The 18332-nt window shown below is 37.6% G+C and overlaps 1 protein-coding gene across 2 annotated transcripts; it reads left to right on the top strand.

Moving 5' to 3' along the window:
• Nucleotides 1–1066: 1066 nt before the first annotated feature.
• On the top strand, nt 1067–15536 carry arpp21 (cAMP-regulated phosphoprotein, 21). 2 transcript variants are annotated; one of them, XM_062990617.1, is made up of 20 exons: nt 1067–1124; nt 4577–4860; nt 4957–5001; nt 5717–5785; nt 7334–7445; nt 7529–7607; nt 8006–8065; nt 8147–8284; nt 8364–8463; nt 8589–8687; nt 9541–9578; nt 9702–9761; nt 11950–12116; nt 12232–12297; nt 12368–12516; nt 13055–13132; nt 13407–13640; nt 13727–13805; nt 14908–15026; nt 15142–15536. In XM_062990617.1, the coding sequence occupies exons 2-20, from the start codon at nt 4726–4728 to the stop codon at nt 15343–15345; spliced, it is 2031 nt and encodes a 676-aa protein (XP_062846687.1). In that variant the 5' UTR covers nt 1067–1124; nt 4577–4725; the 3' UTR covers nt 15346–15536. The 2 variants fall into 2 exon arrangements, with proteins under 2 accessions (XP_062846687.1, XP_062846686.1); XM_062990616.1 differs by lacking the exons at nt 1067–1124; nt 4577–4860; nt 4957–5001; nt 5717–5785 and having other exon boundaries at nt 7340–7445; nt 12235–12297.
• Nucleotides 15537–18332: the final 2796 nt, after the last annotated feature.

Raw genomic sequence — 18332 nt, 5'->3', positions numbered from 1 at the left:
TAGGTATGTACAGTAGGGTAAGTTGTAATGTTGTAGTTTAAAATATAATAATCAGTGACAACTCGCCTCTTCTCCAACTCCAATCCACAGCATGACAATTTGTCTATGAAAAGTTTAGACACCCAACTGCCACTGTCCATAGGAACTGATGCCCTAATGTGACTACACCTAGAGCACAACATGCAGTGCTGAAGGAGGTAAAAAGGTTACCAAGGAAACGTGGTAGCTTAGTGTGTAAGGCTCTGGGCTGTCAATTAGAAGGTTGTGGGTTTAAATCCTGGCTCTAGCATGCAGCCACTGTTCAGCTCTTGAGCAAAGTTTTTAACCCTTAGGGGCACCTGACAATGGCTGACCCCCAACTTCTAAACAAGGCTGAGATATATTGGGAAAATGGTCATTGTACTGTACACATGTATAGGCATTCCATCTGCCCTAGATCACTGGTTATTATTATTAAGTGTATTAATTAATAGTTGTGGTTACATACTGTATCTATTTTCTCTTACTGAATCTAAATAATTCAATTTATTTATATATAATCTATATACTGTATATAGTGTATATATACTGTCTGTTTGTATATATGTGTGTGTGAACAGGTGCATATTTGTGTGCAAAACCCCAAATCAAAAAATGTTGGGACAGTATGAAAAATACAAACTTACATTTCTTACATTTACTTTGACTTTTATGTCATTGCAGACAGTATGAACCCAAAAAAAGTTGGGACAGTAAGGCATTTACCACTTTGTAATGTTGCCATTTCTTCTCACAACACTCTATAACTAATTGAGTCATCTGTAGAACCACATTCGAAGTTACTGCATTCAGAAAACATTTTCTCTTAATTTCTTACCTCTTCCGTTTCCTTTTCCCTGACAGGTGCATCAGAGTGCGCATGCTGTGTGTGTGTGTGTGTGTGTGTGTGTGTGTGTGTGTGTGTGTGTGAGAGAGAGAGAGAGAGAGAGAGAGAGTATAAGGTGCTGTTGGAGGCACTAGAGTGGGTTAAAGCTGCTCTGCTGCTGTCACTAACAAGCAGAACGAACTCAGACTCTTCCGTTACTGGAGCTGAAAGCCCCTGTGAACTTCCTCACTTGTACTGTGCAACTCTCTCTCTCCTGACGGTAAGCTGAGTGTTACTGTATTACACAAATCTTCACTTAATCTGGTTACAGGCATAGTTTACTTCATACAGCACTTATTTCTGACTGACACAAGCAGTATAATGATGGTAGAACTGCCTATGTGTGCGCTGATATAATGCTGTTACAGATTGTTACTATTTTTTCATTTTCTGATATTGTACTAAATACACTCACGTTCATATATATAGTATAAATAAACTTAATTAAAATAAATTAATTTCTATTAATAAAATATACTGTAAGAAAATAAAACAGAAAATGTAATGGCAGTTAATGAACTATTCCTGTAGCTACGTTTATATTTACCACAGAAGAGCAATTTGAAATGTAATACACTATCAAGACAATTGTCTGGATTGATTAAATAAACTGTGATTAAAATGAAAGTTAAGATAAAATATAATGCACTCAGTTTAACCCTGAAGAGTTGTTTCATTATAGCAGAGCAAATAAATCTACTTTCTGAATAGAATCTTTACTAAATTATCTTCTAGATGATGTAATAATTGTGACTGGCCTTACAATTGTCCCAATGAAATTTGTTGACATTGGTCCAACATTGGCACCGTTTATTTAAGGGTGGCTGGAGGTACAATGGCCATGTTATCAACTGGTTGGGCCAGCATCAACACTCAACTTTAACCCAATGAAGGCAAAGTTCATTTAAAAGGGGCTGGAATTTGATAGCCATGTAACTAAAAGGTTTACACAACACTGGCTGGAAATATTTTTATTAGCAGGGATTAGTACAATTCCTGGTACTGGGAATTTTCTTTTCTTCTCTGAAAGTGTACCCCAAAATAGTGTAGATGCCTCTAAGTATATGGAAATTGTTTACTGTGGTAAAACACAGATGTAGGTGATGTTTAAAATTACTGCTCGAGTTTTGATTCTACAAGCAGTCTAGCATGTGTTTCTGAAATGTCCTGTTATACAGGCTAGGCCATCTTGTAACCATTTAAAAATGGAGTGCAGGGGCGAGATCTTTGGGCTTCTTTTTAGAAGCGCAGCTGCTCTGTCTAGGTGTGCGTCACAGCTCGGCTTATGTGGATGACAGCAGCAAAGGCTTCAGACAAATATAGTGTGTGCCAGGCCGGAGACCGGAATGCGACCCTATGCAGAATTCAACCCAGAATTATATTGTCACCAGGGGACCGGGGCCGTGTGCCTAGGGTGTTGTAAAGGGGCAAGAGATGGGAATTATCCCAGGAGTTTGAGTGAATTGGGCACAAGGAAGCAAAAACAATTGGGAGTCTGGTCTAGTAAATAAACTTTTTTAAAAGCTCTATGGTTCTTGTTGGCACCCTTACAGTAAGTCATACCTAAAACAAAGTGAGAGAGTGTTTGCAGTGTAGCCACTGCCGATTATTCCTGCTGATCAGAGTTACCAGTAATCATATCTTTTACATCTCTGTCGGGAAGATGCCAAATTCTGCGGTCTCTGCCACCTGTTGGTTTACTCAAATGAGCTCCTGCACTTGTTGACAGGTCGCTAGAGAGAGTGAGAGAGACAGTAAATAAGAGCAAATGAGAGGGGGCAGGGATTAAGATCACAGAGTTTAGAGAGGGTGTGAGCTGTTATGTGAGGGAGAGGAGACATAACAGTGGAGGTCAGCGCAGTCCACATTCTCCACATGACTTTCTAGCACGCGTGTCTGTAAACCTGATATCCACTATACATAACAGCAGACTATTTGTCTGCATTAACTGCACGAAGTGCACACTACTAACACGAAAGCTGAATTCCACCTGGTTTCTATTTGTGGTTTGTGATGCAGGAGGGGGGAGGATGGGCTTACCTGTAAGTTTTGTAATGAGACATCAGGTATGTTTTTTCACACATGTAAGATGACTCATTCCAATACATTTGTCAGGTTAAGCCACAGCAGTGTATGTACATTAAAAAGTGGGTTGTTTTATTTTCCTCTGCGCAAAAGCGCACAGTAGGGTCAAATGTAAGACAAAAACTTAGACTCTATGCTGCATGAGCACTGTATTTAAAACAAATTCCCATACTTTTTTTAATCAGGCCTCTAAGTATTAGTTAATACACAGTGCTGATCATATGCCTACATCCTCATGATAAACTAGGCATCTGCTAGTGGGGATAAAATATTCTTATTCTTATTATTATAGTAAGCTTATGTGGACAAATGGTATGAGCAACACTGCTGGTAAGCAGCAGTTCTGGGGCTTTGAATCACAGACTGGGCCCACAATTATAAAAGGTACATGACGTTACATGAACCTAGCCATAGGGGGTCTTGTCAGTGTACCCTTAGTGCTGGTCTTAAGCATGGATAAATAGAAGGCTTGCATCAGGAAAGGCATTCGGCTTAAAAACTGTTCCAAATCAAATGTACAGGTAAATAATCTGCTATAGTAACCCTTAATGGGAGCAGCCTAAATAAATCATTCATTATTAATGTTATACATTTTTTTTATATTAGAGGGTTTCTTATTGAATAATTTTGTGTCAAATTTAATTGGTCATCCTTGATTGAGATGTTACAGCGGGGATTCTTCACTTCCAGGCATAGAGAACAGATTTGATTCTAAAGCTTATGTGCAATGAGCCCATCTGCCTGTGGAGATCGGTTGTGTGGCTCGGTTACAGAATCATGTCCTTTGGCATTCCCAAATTTGGCTGGCAGAAGAAAACACAGAGGAGCAGGTAATTGACGTGTCAGTTTCTCTGAACTGACAGTCACCTGTGTCTTGTTGAGTATTAATACACCCCAGGTGCAAGTATTTCTTGTTTCTTCCTTACAGATTTGCCAACTCCTCTCTTGGCAAACCTGCTTTCCTCTGGAACCATAATGCGTAGGATGTCTTGAGGTTCCCTTTTTTACTGTTTTTCTGAGAATTGGGTTGTGGCAGATTGTATCAACCAATTTGTAGTTCATTATCCATATTCTTTCCACTTTCTCTGTTGTGGGACGTGGATGTTTTTGTGTCTTTCATTTGTTTCATTGTTTTGGTTATTTTGGCCGCCAAATTTATTCATGCTTATCTCCTTTTTGTTTGTGGCTTTTTAGCCACAATATGGTACTGCTACTCCTCTCACTTCAGTAGAAAAAATGTCAAGTTCAATGCAATACCAGGTTCAACCTTTCATACCAATTTTGTCATTTTTAATTTTCATTGCAATTTCTCTGATGCATGCACCACATCCATGCTAGTTGAGGAGGGCCACAGATTAGAACACTCCACCTTAGACACATGTAAAGCTACTGACTGTTTCATTACACCACACAGCAGTTTGATTGTTCAAGAGAACTTTAACACAATTGGAAAATAGAATGCATTTTACACGTTTAGCTCATTTACAGCAGTTTCGGGTGATTGTGATGAACCTGTTTTAGTTCTAGCTGATTTTAAAGAACATTTTATTTGAAAATTACTAATTCACAGATGTTTGTTTTACACAGCTCAGCTGAAAAGACGAGTAGCGTTCCATTCATCTACCCAGTGAGCAAAATAAGAAGAACAGACAATGTGTTTACGTTCCTCTGTGTAATGGAATAATATATTTGAATGACCTGTAACTTTTATAACCGACAAACCACCAAGTGTCAAGATGTCTTTTGTTGAAGTTGATGAAAAAAACATTCTGCCGGAGTCCATCACAGGCAGCAGGACACCACCCACATGTTGCAGTGTGGAAACAGTAAAGCAGGAGGATTGCCATGGTAGTAGCATGGTGAAAGAACAGGTTGTTGTAAGAAGTTTTAAACTTTTAGTTAAATATTTCTGTTCCTGCTTTTTTTTTTTTTTACCATATGTTATTTCTTATTCTCTTTCCAAACAGCAGAAGGAAGATGTTTATCAAGGAAAGCTTAAAAGGAATCAGAAGGTAGTGTTGATACAGCCATTATAGTTCATTTAATAAATTGATGAATAAAATGCATCAAATGGTTATTCACAGTCAACATGTAGACTGTACTAAAAATAATATTTTTCTAGTCTGTGTATGTTTTTCAAATTTATACAACCCAGAGTCAAAGCCATCCATAATCAGGAATCCAAGTGAGGATAACAGGTCCTAATTGTTGTTTCCTTTTCCTGTGTTATCCAATTGTGTACATAAAAATACCATGTGTAAACAGCTACCTAACCAAATAAAATTCCATGTGCATCAGATCAAAACCTGCTGACTTTACATTACAGATTTTACCCTCCCAGATTTCTATCTGTTTTGCTAAAATGAAAAACGAGCTTGTAAAACAGTTAGCTATGACAAAGTTGGCTAGACGTTTGGTAAATTATATTTTTCATTTCATTTTCATCAAATGCTTTATACTGGTCAGGGTTGCTGCAGGTCCGGTTATAGCAGGAAACATGGGGCACAAGGCAGGAACACCCTGGACAGGACATAGCCCTCCTTAGACATAGCCAATCATGCCTGGCCAATAACACTACTGAGATTCTAACACGGATGCATTGCACCCAGTGATTCTGGACAGGCTGGGCCCACAACAATCCTGACCAGAATAAAAATGTAATGAAAAAGGAAAAAATATGGGCTGTATTATGCTGTACTAATTAGTAACTTCATGATTTTTCTTTAGGCCAAAGGAAAACTAGTTCGTAGTGCAGCTGTGTGTGATGAGGTTTTACCCAATGAATCAATCAACAAGGTAAGCACAAATACACAGTATTCGTGTCCCTGCCTCTTGTCTCTTACAGCTGGAGTCAAATGGTGTAATAGCACAGGGCAATAATACGCTTCTCAAATTATTTTTATTATTTGCTATTTTTTATTATTTTAACTACTTCAGTTAAGTGAGACTAATATATGCTTGTCTGAACTTCTCACCCAGTCACTTAAACTGCTCACTCAGTCACCTGTATTTTGTTCTCTGCAAATTTATTTAAGTAACATTCTAATGTCTATATATAAGAATTATATACATGTTTACAACCTCTAATGGGGCGTGTTGCACATTGCCACTGAGGCAGCAGGTGTAGCCCGGTATCTGCAAGAACAGGGAGGATGACCCCATTATGCAGGTTGCTTAACCAAGGTAGAACTATATTGTGTCTAAAGAGTCACAAACAGAAAGAAACTACAAAATAAAAGTTGGCCAAAATAACAGAAATTAAAGAACCAAAATGACCAAATAAAATCTGCAGCCCAAAGTGGAGAGGTGATAAAACAGTTAGATGACCGCATTAGTCAAGTAGGGGAAATCACAATGTCACACAGATGACATCTTGAACCCGCAAGAACGAATCTCAACTGTGTGTCTGACAGGCCGAATGCCTATACAGACAATGATGGGCTTGTTAGTCGAGTGAGAATGCCGGAGGGGATTCCTCATAACTGTTGCAATTTTTACCTCTTTTGACTGTTAGATCAGGGGATAATGGAGATTGGTGCATGACTCTCTTTACACAGTACTTATTCCCATATGAATTTGCCTTGTGCAGGTGAAAAGAAGCAGTCGGCTACTACACGCATGTTGGAAAGCCTTGTGTTAGTCACAACTCTCCAGGGTCAGAATTGGAGGTCAGCAGCACTAGAAGAAGCGAAATGCAATCGGGTAGTTGGATATATCTAAATTGGAATGAAAATAGGAAGAAAATTCATAAAAGAACAGGGGTAAAAACTGCTAGCTACTTAATCCTCTGGCTTGTGATCACTCATGTTTTTGGAAAAAAGAGGTTAAATATATACGCTGGGCAGCAACTAAAAGAGGGGGTAACGGCCACTCCATCAAAGTAGTCTGTGTCCAGTATGGAGTCATGTGTGGGACTTCAGTCAAAAGGGTGCATTCTCGCCACCTCTCTGTTACAGCCAAAAGGTGCTGCACAACCTGCTAAGTTCCTCTGAAAAGATCACAAAATGCTGACGTATGAACTGGCAGAAACAAAAGATCCTGGCTTTGCAGAGCATGCAGGTGTCACGACGGAACACACACCATACAGCACAAAACCAATAAACCAGCAAGCAAAACCCCAACGAGTGATGCTTTTAAAAAAACCTTCCAGGTGCAGCGCATTGTCTGATAAGACGCAGACTGTCTGTTTACAGACAACACCACAGACTGCTCCTTTACCTTTATGCCCTCTGCTGGCCATTAGTGGCACGGCAGATTGACATGATTCTATGTAACAAAACTATAATGATGAAGACTCTAGTCAATGGTTAGAATTTAAGAATTGTGTTGGGTTGTGTCCTATAGGTGTCTGAGGATGAAAGTGCTCCGACAGCCAACAACATGGCCTTTTCAGACTGTGAAGAGGAGCAAAAGGGAAAACACGAGTGTCTCACCCCCAAAAAAACATTATCCAAAGGTATTTAATTTATATAGATTTAATTTTAGTTTGACTGAAATCAAAATGAGTGACATGAATGGTTGTGTTTGTTTATATTTCAGAACGAAGTGTGGAGTACACTGACTCTACAGGCATTGATCTGGAAAAGTTTCTGATTACAACTTTAAAAAGCAGTCCCAGGTATCAGTAGACATTTAAAAACATTCTGACCTTATGTGAATATTTTGTCTGATCCAAATGTGCAACCCTAAATCAATTTGATTGTTCTGGTGAATCTTCAGGTCATGTTTCATTGAGACCATTTTTAGCTGTTTTTATTTACAAGGCAATTTAACTGAATTACAAAGATAAAATGCCTTTTTAAAAAGGATAATCTTATTAAACCTCCCACCAGCAACAATTTAGAAATAACCATACTTTAACACAATTTCCTATTTCATTCACCACACCACGTCATCAGCTTATGTTTAGTTGATGTTAACAAGCATGAGCTCAAATATGTATGCAGCAACTATTTAGATTAAAGAAAGAAAAAGTGTGAGTAACATGATCTACCACTGTTTGACTGTGTCCCTCAGAGACAGACTAATGCTGCTGAAACTGGAACAAGACATGACTAACTTTATGACAGACAACTGGTAAGCCTGTGTGTTTGTCTATGTTACTGTTTCATCAACAAATGTTATGAGTCAGGTTTTAAAACTTGTTTGGTTCCTCAGCTCATATAAGAAGTTTCCTCAGATGTCGTCTTATCATCGGATGCTGGTTCACAGAGTTGCAGCATTTTTTGGGCTGGAACACAATGTGGATCACAGTGGAAAATCCATCATTATTAACAAAACCAGCAACTCCAGAATGTATGTGTTCACTGCAGGTATTTGTCAGTGTATTTATAAGTGCAGGAGCTTGGATAATTATATGTATATTTGTGAGCAGACCAGAACAGCAATTTGCTGAACATGTCCAGGAGGAAAAATCAGAGGAAATGATATCAATACTAAAGAGAGACAGCAGCCAAGAAAAAGAGGACAGTCAGGTACACACATGCACATACACATACTTTACAGTGTGTAGAATGATACATTATAAGGCTTTATAAGAGTATTCTGTAAGCTGAAAAATCTTAAATAATTGAGTAAACCAGAATGTATTGTTTTTTAGCCTAGGACACCACGACTGAAGGATCAAATAAAGAGCAAGTCTTTTGAGGAAAGAGAAGAAGAATATCATAGAGTCAGAGAACGCATTTTTTCTCAGGATGTGAGTGTATATTTAGGGATTCACAAAGTATTCAGGCCCCTTCAGTTGTGGATTTGGTTTTGAATGAATAGTATTGCCATTTTTATCCATCAGTCTATGATTAATTAACCATAATGACAAAGTAAAAAGTTTTTTTAATTAGAAATAAAAAACAAATATTTCTTATCCACAACAATATTTAGATAGTTTGATTACCACTGTGTTACACTTTTTAATATTTAGAAAATACTATTGTTGCAGTTTTGGAAGTAAAATATTACTGTGCCAAAGACTTGATACAATACTTTAGCTGATCAACAGTCTGTAGTCTTTACAGTCACTGGTCTGTTTGCATTAAGTTTTCACTATTCTAGAGACCATTGTGCAGTGTGTTTTACACCACTCCATCAGACACTTAGCATTGCATGGTGAGGATCTTGGGTGGTGCAGCATTTTTATATGCATGCCCACGAACACCAAGACCTGAGTTCACAAGAATGACAAGGCACTTAACAGACACAGTTAGTCATGTTTGAGCGAGGAAAGGCTGGATGGGGATTCACCACCTTATCCCAGCATCATACTGCTGGCACAAGCAATGGAGAAATACAGCAATAATAGTGTAATCATAGATGCAGAGTGGCTGTATTTGTATAAATGCTGGGATTTAAAACAGCTAACCTCTATAATTATTTCTAACTAGGCTGTTGAAGCTAGGGCAGTTGTAGCTGATTGAATAAGCTATAGAACTAATCATCAGCAAGACAAGCTCCATCACCGCTAAGTTGGGCCTTTGAGCAAGGCCTCAACCCACACTTGCTTGGATTGTATTGTGTAAAGCTCATTTTTATTTGTTTTTCTCCAACGTTTCCAGGTATCTGGTCCTGTCCAGAGTGTTTACATTGAAACCAGGTCAGTGTCTTTAGCCTTAAATTGATCTTTATATTAACTTTATTGTGGAGTTGTTTAATGGACATTTTAACTGTATCAAAGCAATCTTGTGCTTCACCTCTGTCTTTCAATTTATGTCTGCAGAGGTCCAGAGGACTGCTGTAATGTGCACAGTGAAGCTCAGCGAAAGAGGCAGCTCTTTAGGTTAGTGCAGTAGTCAGTAATTGTGGAGCCAGACATACAGTAAGAGGAAACATTTTGTGTTTAAAAACAAACAAAATATGTTTAAAATATTTAGATTTATGCAGCTTTGTGGATTCCGGCAAATCCTCTTCAGTTCCCTAACGTTGCTATGATCTGATACCTTTTTAAAAAAACAAATCTTTTATTTTGTCTGTATTCTTATATGTTGTAAATTGTTCAGATTTATTTTTTTTAGGACAATAAGTTTAAATATATATATTTATACAGTGCCATCAGAAAGTATTCACACCTCTTCACTTTTTCCATATTTTGTTACGTTACAGACATATTCTAAATCCGATTTGAGTATAATTTTCTTTTTAAAAATCTACACGAAATAGCCCATAATGACAAAGTAAAAACATGTTTTCAGACATTTTTGTAAATCTTTTAAAAATGTAAACATAATAGGTAGATAAGTATTCACACCCTTTGCTTTGACGCTCAATATTGAGCTCAGGTGCATCCTCTTTACACTGATCATCCTTGAGATGCTTCTACAACTTGATTGGAGACCACCTGTGGTAAATTCAGTTGATTGAACATAATTTGGAATGGCACACACTTGTCTATAAAAGGTCTCACAGTTGACAGTGCATATCAGAGCAGAAACCAAGCAATGAAGTCAAAGGAATTGTCTTTAGACCTCCGAGACCGGATTGTGTCAAGGCACAAATCTGGTGAAGGATACAAAAAAAATTCGGCAGCATTGAAGGTCCCGAAAAGCACTGTGGTCTCCATTATTCGGAAATGGAAGAAGTTTGGAACCACCAGAACCCTCCCTAGATCTGGCCGCCCGACCAAACTGAGTAATCGAGGAATAAGGGCCTTGGTCAGAGAGGTGACCAAGAACCCAATGGTCACTAAGGCAGAACTCCAGTGTTCCCTTATGGAGATAGGACAACCATCCAGTAGGTCAACCATTGCTAACACACTCCACCAGTCAGGCCTTTACAGTAGAGTGGCCAGATGGAAGCCACTCCTCACTAAAAGGCACATGGCAGCCCGCTTGGAGTTTGCCAAAAAGCACCTTAAGGATTCTCAGACCGGAGGAATCAAAATTCTCTGGTCTGATGAAACCAAAATAGAACTTTTTGGCCTGAACTACAAGCGTCATGTCTGGAGAAAAACAGGTACTGCTTATCGCCTGGCTAACACCATACCTACTGTCAAGCATGGTGGTGGCAGCATCATGATGTGGGGATGTTTTTCTGTGGCAGGAAATGGGCGTCTAGTCCGTATAGAGGGTAAGATAACAGCAGCCAAATATAGAGAGATTCTTCAAGAAAACCTGCTCCAGAGTGCTCTTTAACTCAGACTAGGGCGACGATTCATCTTCCAACACGACAATGACCCAAAGCACACAGCCAAGATAACAAAGGAGTGGCTTCAGGAGCAGTCTGTGAATGTCCTTGAGTGGCCCAGCCAGAGCCTGGACTTGAATCCAATTAAACATCTCTGGAAAGACCTAAAAATGGCTGTCTACAGACACTGCCCATCCAACCTGACTGAGCTTGAGAGGATCTGCAGAGAAGAATGGGAGAAAATGCTCAAAAACAGGCATGCCAAGCTTGTACAGACATACCCAAGAAGACTTGGTGTCTGCTGCCAAAGGTGCTTCAACAAAATATTAAGCCATGGGTGTAAATACCTATTATGTACCTATTATGTTTAAATGTTTACATTTTTAATAAATTTACAAAAATGTCTGAAAACATGTTTTGGCTTTGTCATTATGGGCTATTTCATGTAGATTTTTTAAGAGAAAACTATACTCAAATCGGTTTTCAAATATGTCTGGAAAAAGTGAAGGGGTGTGAATACAAATGAGTGTGGTTAGTATTAAATTATGTAACTTGGCAATATATTAATTAATTTTAATCTTAAAATAAAGAGCAGGCAGCACAGTGAAGGTCCTGGGTTTGTATATCATTACCATTACCATTAATGGAGGACACACACATTAAAAGAGAAAACACAATGTAAACATTACGCACAGAATTCATTCATATTTTATCTGTTTTGCAATCAATCTGTAAGAGTTGTTTTTTTGTTATCAGTTGTCCTCTGATAACAGCATTGTACTATAAATGTATCACTACAAGTGACATCTAAGCCTGTAACATGGCTGTTGTTTGTTTGTGTACAGGGGAAACAGAAGTAGTTCGAGCCAGCTCTCAAGTAGTAGACAGAGCAGTTTGGAGTCTAATTGGAGTGACCCACGACCGTGGAGCAGCACAGACTCAGAGAGTTCTTTGTGGAGTTCCAAACCTACACTCTCCCATTCAGATAGCAACTCCAAACTCTACAAGCCAGGTATTAAAAATACATTACACACATTGTTCTACAGTTTTGCTGTACATTACAAATACAACAAACATCAGACAACTGAAAAATGTCCAGTCAGCTTTGTTTTTTTTTCCCACACCAGTAGCAGTACCAGTAGCTGCAGAGTCCTCCATACCTCCTGGGAGTATTCTACTAAATCCACTTACAGGTACAGGTGCCTATAGAAAATCATTATATTCCTTAATAAGGATGCTGACAATTTGTATGTGGTATTTTAGGGCAGCCTTATCGAAATCCTGATGGTACTCCAGCAGTTTACAATCCACCAGGAAGTCAGCAGTCAATGAACAGTCAGATAAACACAATGCAGCATCAGGCCCCGCTCCCAACCCACCAACAACCAGCAACAAGCCACTGCCTTCCACAGGTAAGCACCACAAAACCCAAAAGTCTATAACCAGTAGAAGTAAATGTATGCTTTAACATGAAACTGTGAAAGAGAAGGAACACCAAAGGAACAAAAAGGACCAGCACTGACCAGATATTATATAAGAGATATTACAATTGTATCAGGCACCACAGCATAGCTGGAATTTTATTGAATATAGTTCTTATACCGGAATTTATCTTTTTGAAAGGTTCATTTAAAGTAAGACAGATATATAATTAAATGTTTAAAATAATAGCAATGCTCATTTTGGTCACTCATAAAATTAAGAAATGTGTAAAGTCTTTGATAAAGTTTAAACTATCTGTTGGTGTTGGTTAATAAATCCCCCCTCAATGGATTGGCACCCTCTCTAGAGTATATCTGCCTTGTACTATGTCACTCACTATAACCATTTTCAGGATTAAAATGTTGAATTAATTAAAAAAAAAAAACCACAGAATTTGTCAACTTTCAGGTGTATATGCGGATGTGGCATGTCTCTTCACATCTTATGTAATTTCTGTCTGCTTTTCAGTACTCTTCTGTAACATACGCTCCACCACAGCAGGTGATACCAGTCTCTCCTTCACAGCTCAACCCACTAGAACAAAGTGTACGTATGTCTCAACCTTTTTCTCTGGATGCTATATTTCATGTATTTGTGATGAGTGTAAGGGTGGCACAGTAAGGCAGCTGGTGTAGTGGGTGCTTTAGTACAACATAAATTGTGAGGTCTTTGGTAAGATCCTCATTTACATCCAGTCTGTTTCCACATGAAAATGAATGCATGAATCATGCAATGAGTGTTAGTAGTACACCTCATAACAGTATACCACAACCAAAAATATTTATGTAAAAATAAATAAAACAGATTGTTCTCTCCACAGGGGGAGGATTTTTTACCTCAGTTTGGTCAAATGACACTGAACCACCAGTCTTCAGGTGACCCATCAGATCTGTCCACCTACTACCTGCACGGATCAGCACCCACACACAACTATATGCAACCCCAGCACAATTATACCCCTTATTTCACAGCAGACAGCTATATGAACACAGGAATGGCACTGACTCCGCTGTCCGCCCCGCCTGCACAAACCTGTACCCAGCATAACACTCAGGTATTCATCATGTACCTGAATCACAACATTTTTCATCATGCTGTACCCTATATTAAGTGTCATTTTTGTGTTTGTCTATCTTCAAGGCATCCATGTATTGTTACCCTGCTCAGTGTGCCAACACAACCCAACAATATGGACCAGCCAGTTACAGCACTCAGACAGGTAGGTGTTAGTGTTGTATATAAATAATGTACCAAATATTAATACTTGAGGAAAAGTAATGATACCTTTCTGAGAAATAATTTTAGTAAAAGGTGATGTACTTAAGTAGAAATATCTTATGTTATTTGTTCTTGGGTATTACAAATAGTACGAATACAGCATAATCCTATTTAAACAAAGAGGAATTTCATTTTTATCCAGTAAAAGTGTATCAGAATACATAATAGTAATAAAGATGTTAATTAATTATTGCAGTTGTTACAGCAGAAAGTCTTTGTGTCATTGCTGAAGAACAAACAAATAGAAACGGTATAGAACATCTGCTAAAAAGCTGATGTACAATTACATATGAATTTAAAATACATATGCACTTTGTTTCTCTAATAATGATAGAATTGTTTAAAAAAAAAATTGATTTGCTGTAGAGCTCTTTATATTTTCAGCTAATTAGATGTGGTCCATTACTGGTGTACTGTAAATACATTTATTTTTTAGTATGCATAAACAGAAAAACTGGGTATACTTCAACACCAATAGGTAAAAGATTTTGGCTGCACAAGATCACCATCAAGCATCAGCGCTTTCCCAATTTTTGCTAGTGAAAGCTGCATTCTTTGTGTTGCCACAAGTAATACTGTTTATATTTTTGTAATTTTTACATATTCTTACTTTTTAATATATGTGTACATACATGTAAACATTTTGTAATTTTCTATTTTTTGTATTCTTGAAAGCTGCTGTAACACTACAAATTTCCCCCTGTGGGATAATAAAAGGCTGTCTTATCTTATCTTATCTTATCTTAAGGGGTGCTGTAACACCTGAGTTTTCATCTACACTCAAAGTGCAAGTGTATTTACATCTTATTGGAACAGTTTAATGAAAATGTACCTAGTTGAGCCCTCCAAACATTATTTACAGCTCTGCATTTACTCTGACATAAAAACATAAAAAAGTAGAATTAGCTTCTGATTTGTAAGTGAGTGTATTTTCTTAACTGACACAGTAACTTGTAAACGTACATTAGCCACTTACATGCATTGACCGTTTGCATTTACCTACTTTAATTGAGTATGTTCATGGCTTATTTGCTTCCTCCTAGGATATGCTACCCTGTTAAGCAATCAGCAGCAAGCTTACCCTGGCATGGTGGCTACTCAGGTGTTACCACCAACACAGAAAAGCATAATGGGCTCCTGCCCTTCCACAGCCTCCTATCAGGTAATAACATAAACATAAGGTTTGTGTGTACTTACAGCTGCACCACTTACAACTTACCGCCAATTATCAAACACATGGTGACTATATATGTCTTTTTTTATTTTGATTTTTTAAGATGGCACCCCAAATGCAGTCCTCCTACCCCTCTACAGTGCTGGTATCCAGACAGGCTGGGCAGAACCAGAGTGCAGTGCCACCAGCTGGTGTAACAGTGTACTGCAACCCTCTGTCCTCTTCCCCTTCCCCTTTAAGTGTAGGTGTCACCTGCCAGTCAGGCAGCTGCAGAAGCAATATTAACCAGAACCAATGCTGGTACTAACACACAAACACATACACCTTACATACCCCGTTACCACAAGCTAAGCGCTGGTGCTAATGACATTGCTGATTTGAGTTTCCACCATATCTTTGAAAAAATACAGACAACCATGGAGAATTTTATTTCTGGAATATTTTTCCATGCAAAATTAATTTGATTTTAATTTTGCTTTCAATAAAGTTTTGCCATATTGAGCTCATTTTTGTTTAGATGTCATATATTAGTTTTTAGTGGTTCATACTGATGCGACTTGCATTTTTATTATTATTTTTTATTTACATACTAATTGTGTTTTTCACATATTTTAAGATTATACTTACTGTGATTAAGGTGCATTTCTATTCTGATTTTCATATTTATACATGCTATTCTTTCAGAATGAAGACTGAAAGGATAGCAAGGTTTTACTTATTTGAACTAATAAAGTGCAATAGAGGATTTTTGGTAATAGATGTTATGGTTTTTGTTAATATATGATTTTAATAATAATAATAAAAAGTAATCATTACTGTCACTTTAACTAATATTTTAACTCTTTCATCTATTTTTTATTCTTTTATGTGGGAAGTGTAGCCAAAGTAATACAGTCTGTTTACTTCCAAGACATCTTTGCAGTTTCTGTGTATTTGAGACCAGACGTCTTTCTATTTTAAACACCAAATGTTGTTAGAAAATTGTATATAGTTTGTTGTCTTTGGCACAAATAAATACATCATTATGTTTTTGATTTGATTCTAAAAGTTGAAGGTTGTCTCTGGTGGAATTGCTCAAACGATGCAGTGTTGTTATTAGCATTAGCAATTTAGCATCCATTCAGTTTGTTTTTGCCAGTAAAACAGTGGTTTCTATCTGAGACCACTGATCATAACAAATTGGTGGTCATGCAAACCTAAGGTGCTGAACTTTAAATTATTTAAAGTGACTAGCATCACAGATTTTTGGTATCTGACCAGCGGGATTAGGTTCTAAGAACCAAACAATCTTGCTAAGGATTGGTTCTTTTGAGATGGAAATGCACAGAACAGTTCCAGATTATACTGTTGTACCAGATTGACTGGAGGGTCTAAAAATAGAGGACAGACTTGAATGTAGCGCTGGCATATTATTAGTAAAATATATATGAAAAACTGTAAGAACTAACAAGAGCCAGTAACAATACTCGACACTTACACACATTGCTGGTTATGTGTTAGTCTGGTAGCATCACTCAGGAGCTCAACACCTCTTCAGATTCTATTCTACTTTTTATACACTGTTTTATTTATTTGACATGCACTGATTTATGTGAATATTATATCTTTGTGCATCTGTTGTGTCAGAATTGTTTTATTGCAGAATGTCCAGCGCTGTAACGGTTTTAGACTAATGTTAATGTACTGTGATAAGAGTTTAATAAAATAACTTTATAACTAGTTTTGAATATTTTAACTATTGTGCTGTTTATGATTGTAACTGTATTATAATTGTGTGGCCGTTCATGATTAACATCAATTAAAACATTTCTTTAATGAGATTTGAAAAGCAGTCTATTGGACAGCACAGTGATGTAACAAACAGTGTGGGTACAGCATGCCACAGGGTCAGTGTTTGCAAAGAGTTCTTTATGGTTTACTCTGAGATGGATTACTGAGGTTTCTTTCCACCACTAAACTACCCCTGGTTGTGGGTGAGTGAGTGGATGGGTAAGTGTGTGCTGCCCTAAAATGAACTTCTGCCCATCCTGGCTGTAATTCAGTTTGGATAGGCTTCAGACTCTCCAGAACCCTGTCCGGGATGAACTCGTTTTGACAGTAAATTTTAAAGTGTAAAAGCCCATATGCTGCCCGCCTTCAATTATTCAGTAAACCCAGGATCAATTTATTGATTTGACATGTACAGTTGTAATCATGTACACTAAAAATAAGACAATACTGAGCCACACAAACTACTGTGGGAGCACAAAATTTTACATTGATTATAAAAAGCTGATCAATAAGCTCTACACAATACAGTGGCTGTATTTGACTGGTTCACCAGCAACCCACTTTGCTGTGCTGCACCTTCCACAATATTCCAAAATACCACAGCCGATGTGGATGAGTTCCAGAGTTCCAGGAAGCAGGGCATTTTCCTTTTTTTAGTTCAGCTGAACTTGTTGCATTGCAGTAACACATATTTCTTTCATTACCTTTTTATATCTGTGCACTGGTAACATTTCCTTTGTAGTGTTGTTCATTGTACTTATGTAGGTGAAATGTACCACAAATGTTTTGCCACATACAACCTAAACTATGTAACATTTGTGTTGCATATTAATGTAGTACTGTAAATGCATTTTGGGTTAAAAAAAACTGCAATTCACAAAAACAAAAAGAAATTTATTTACACATTCTTGTACTTATATTTGAATATGTGACATGGCCTCATGGAGCCAAAACATACATTTTTTGATGGCAGTTTTTTAAAATGTATTAGCTGTTGATGCTCTGTGAGAGATAATCATATAAAAGCTGTGTATTGTTTTGATGGAAGGAATTTTTTGTAGAAGCGAGAACATGGTTTGAGCACTGTGTTCTGGAAATGTGTTTAAACATTTGTGAAAAACTTTAAGTTGATCAGTAAAAACATTGGAAATCCTTTCATTGTACTTTTGTCAGTTAAATAAAGGATCAATTGAATTAACAAATTACAAATGACTGTTTTTACTGCAGTTTACAAAAGGTCTCAACTTTTGTGGAACTGGGGTTTTTTTGTTTATTGGGATTTTTTTACGTCATGTTTTACACTTTGGTTACATTCATGACAGGAACGGTAGTTACTCATTACACAAGGTTTATCAGTTCACAAGGTTATATTGAACACAGTCCTGGACAATTTAGTATCTCCAATTCACCTCACTTGCATGTCTTTGGACTGTGGAAGGAAACCGGAGCTTCTGGAGGAAACCCACACAGACACGGGGAGAACATGCAAACTCCACACAGAAAGGATCCGGACCGCCTAACCTG

This window comes from Trichomycterus rosablanca, chromosome 2 (assembly GCF_030014385.1).
Source record: "Trichomycterus rosablanca isolate fTriRos1 chromosome 2, fTriRos1.hap1, whole genome shotgun sequence".
In the NCBI taxonomy this organism is placed as follows: domain Eukaryota; kingdom Metazoa; phylum Chordata; class Actinopteri; order Siluriformes; family Trichomycteridae; genus Trichomycterus; species Trichomycterus rosablanca.
This window is presented reverse-complemented; position numbering and strand designations above follow the sequence as displayed.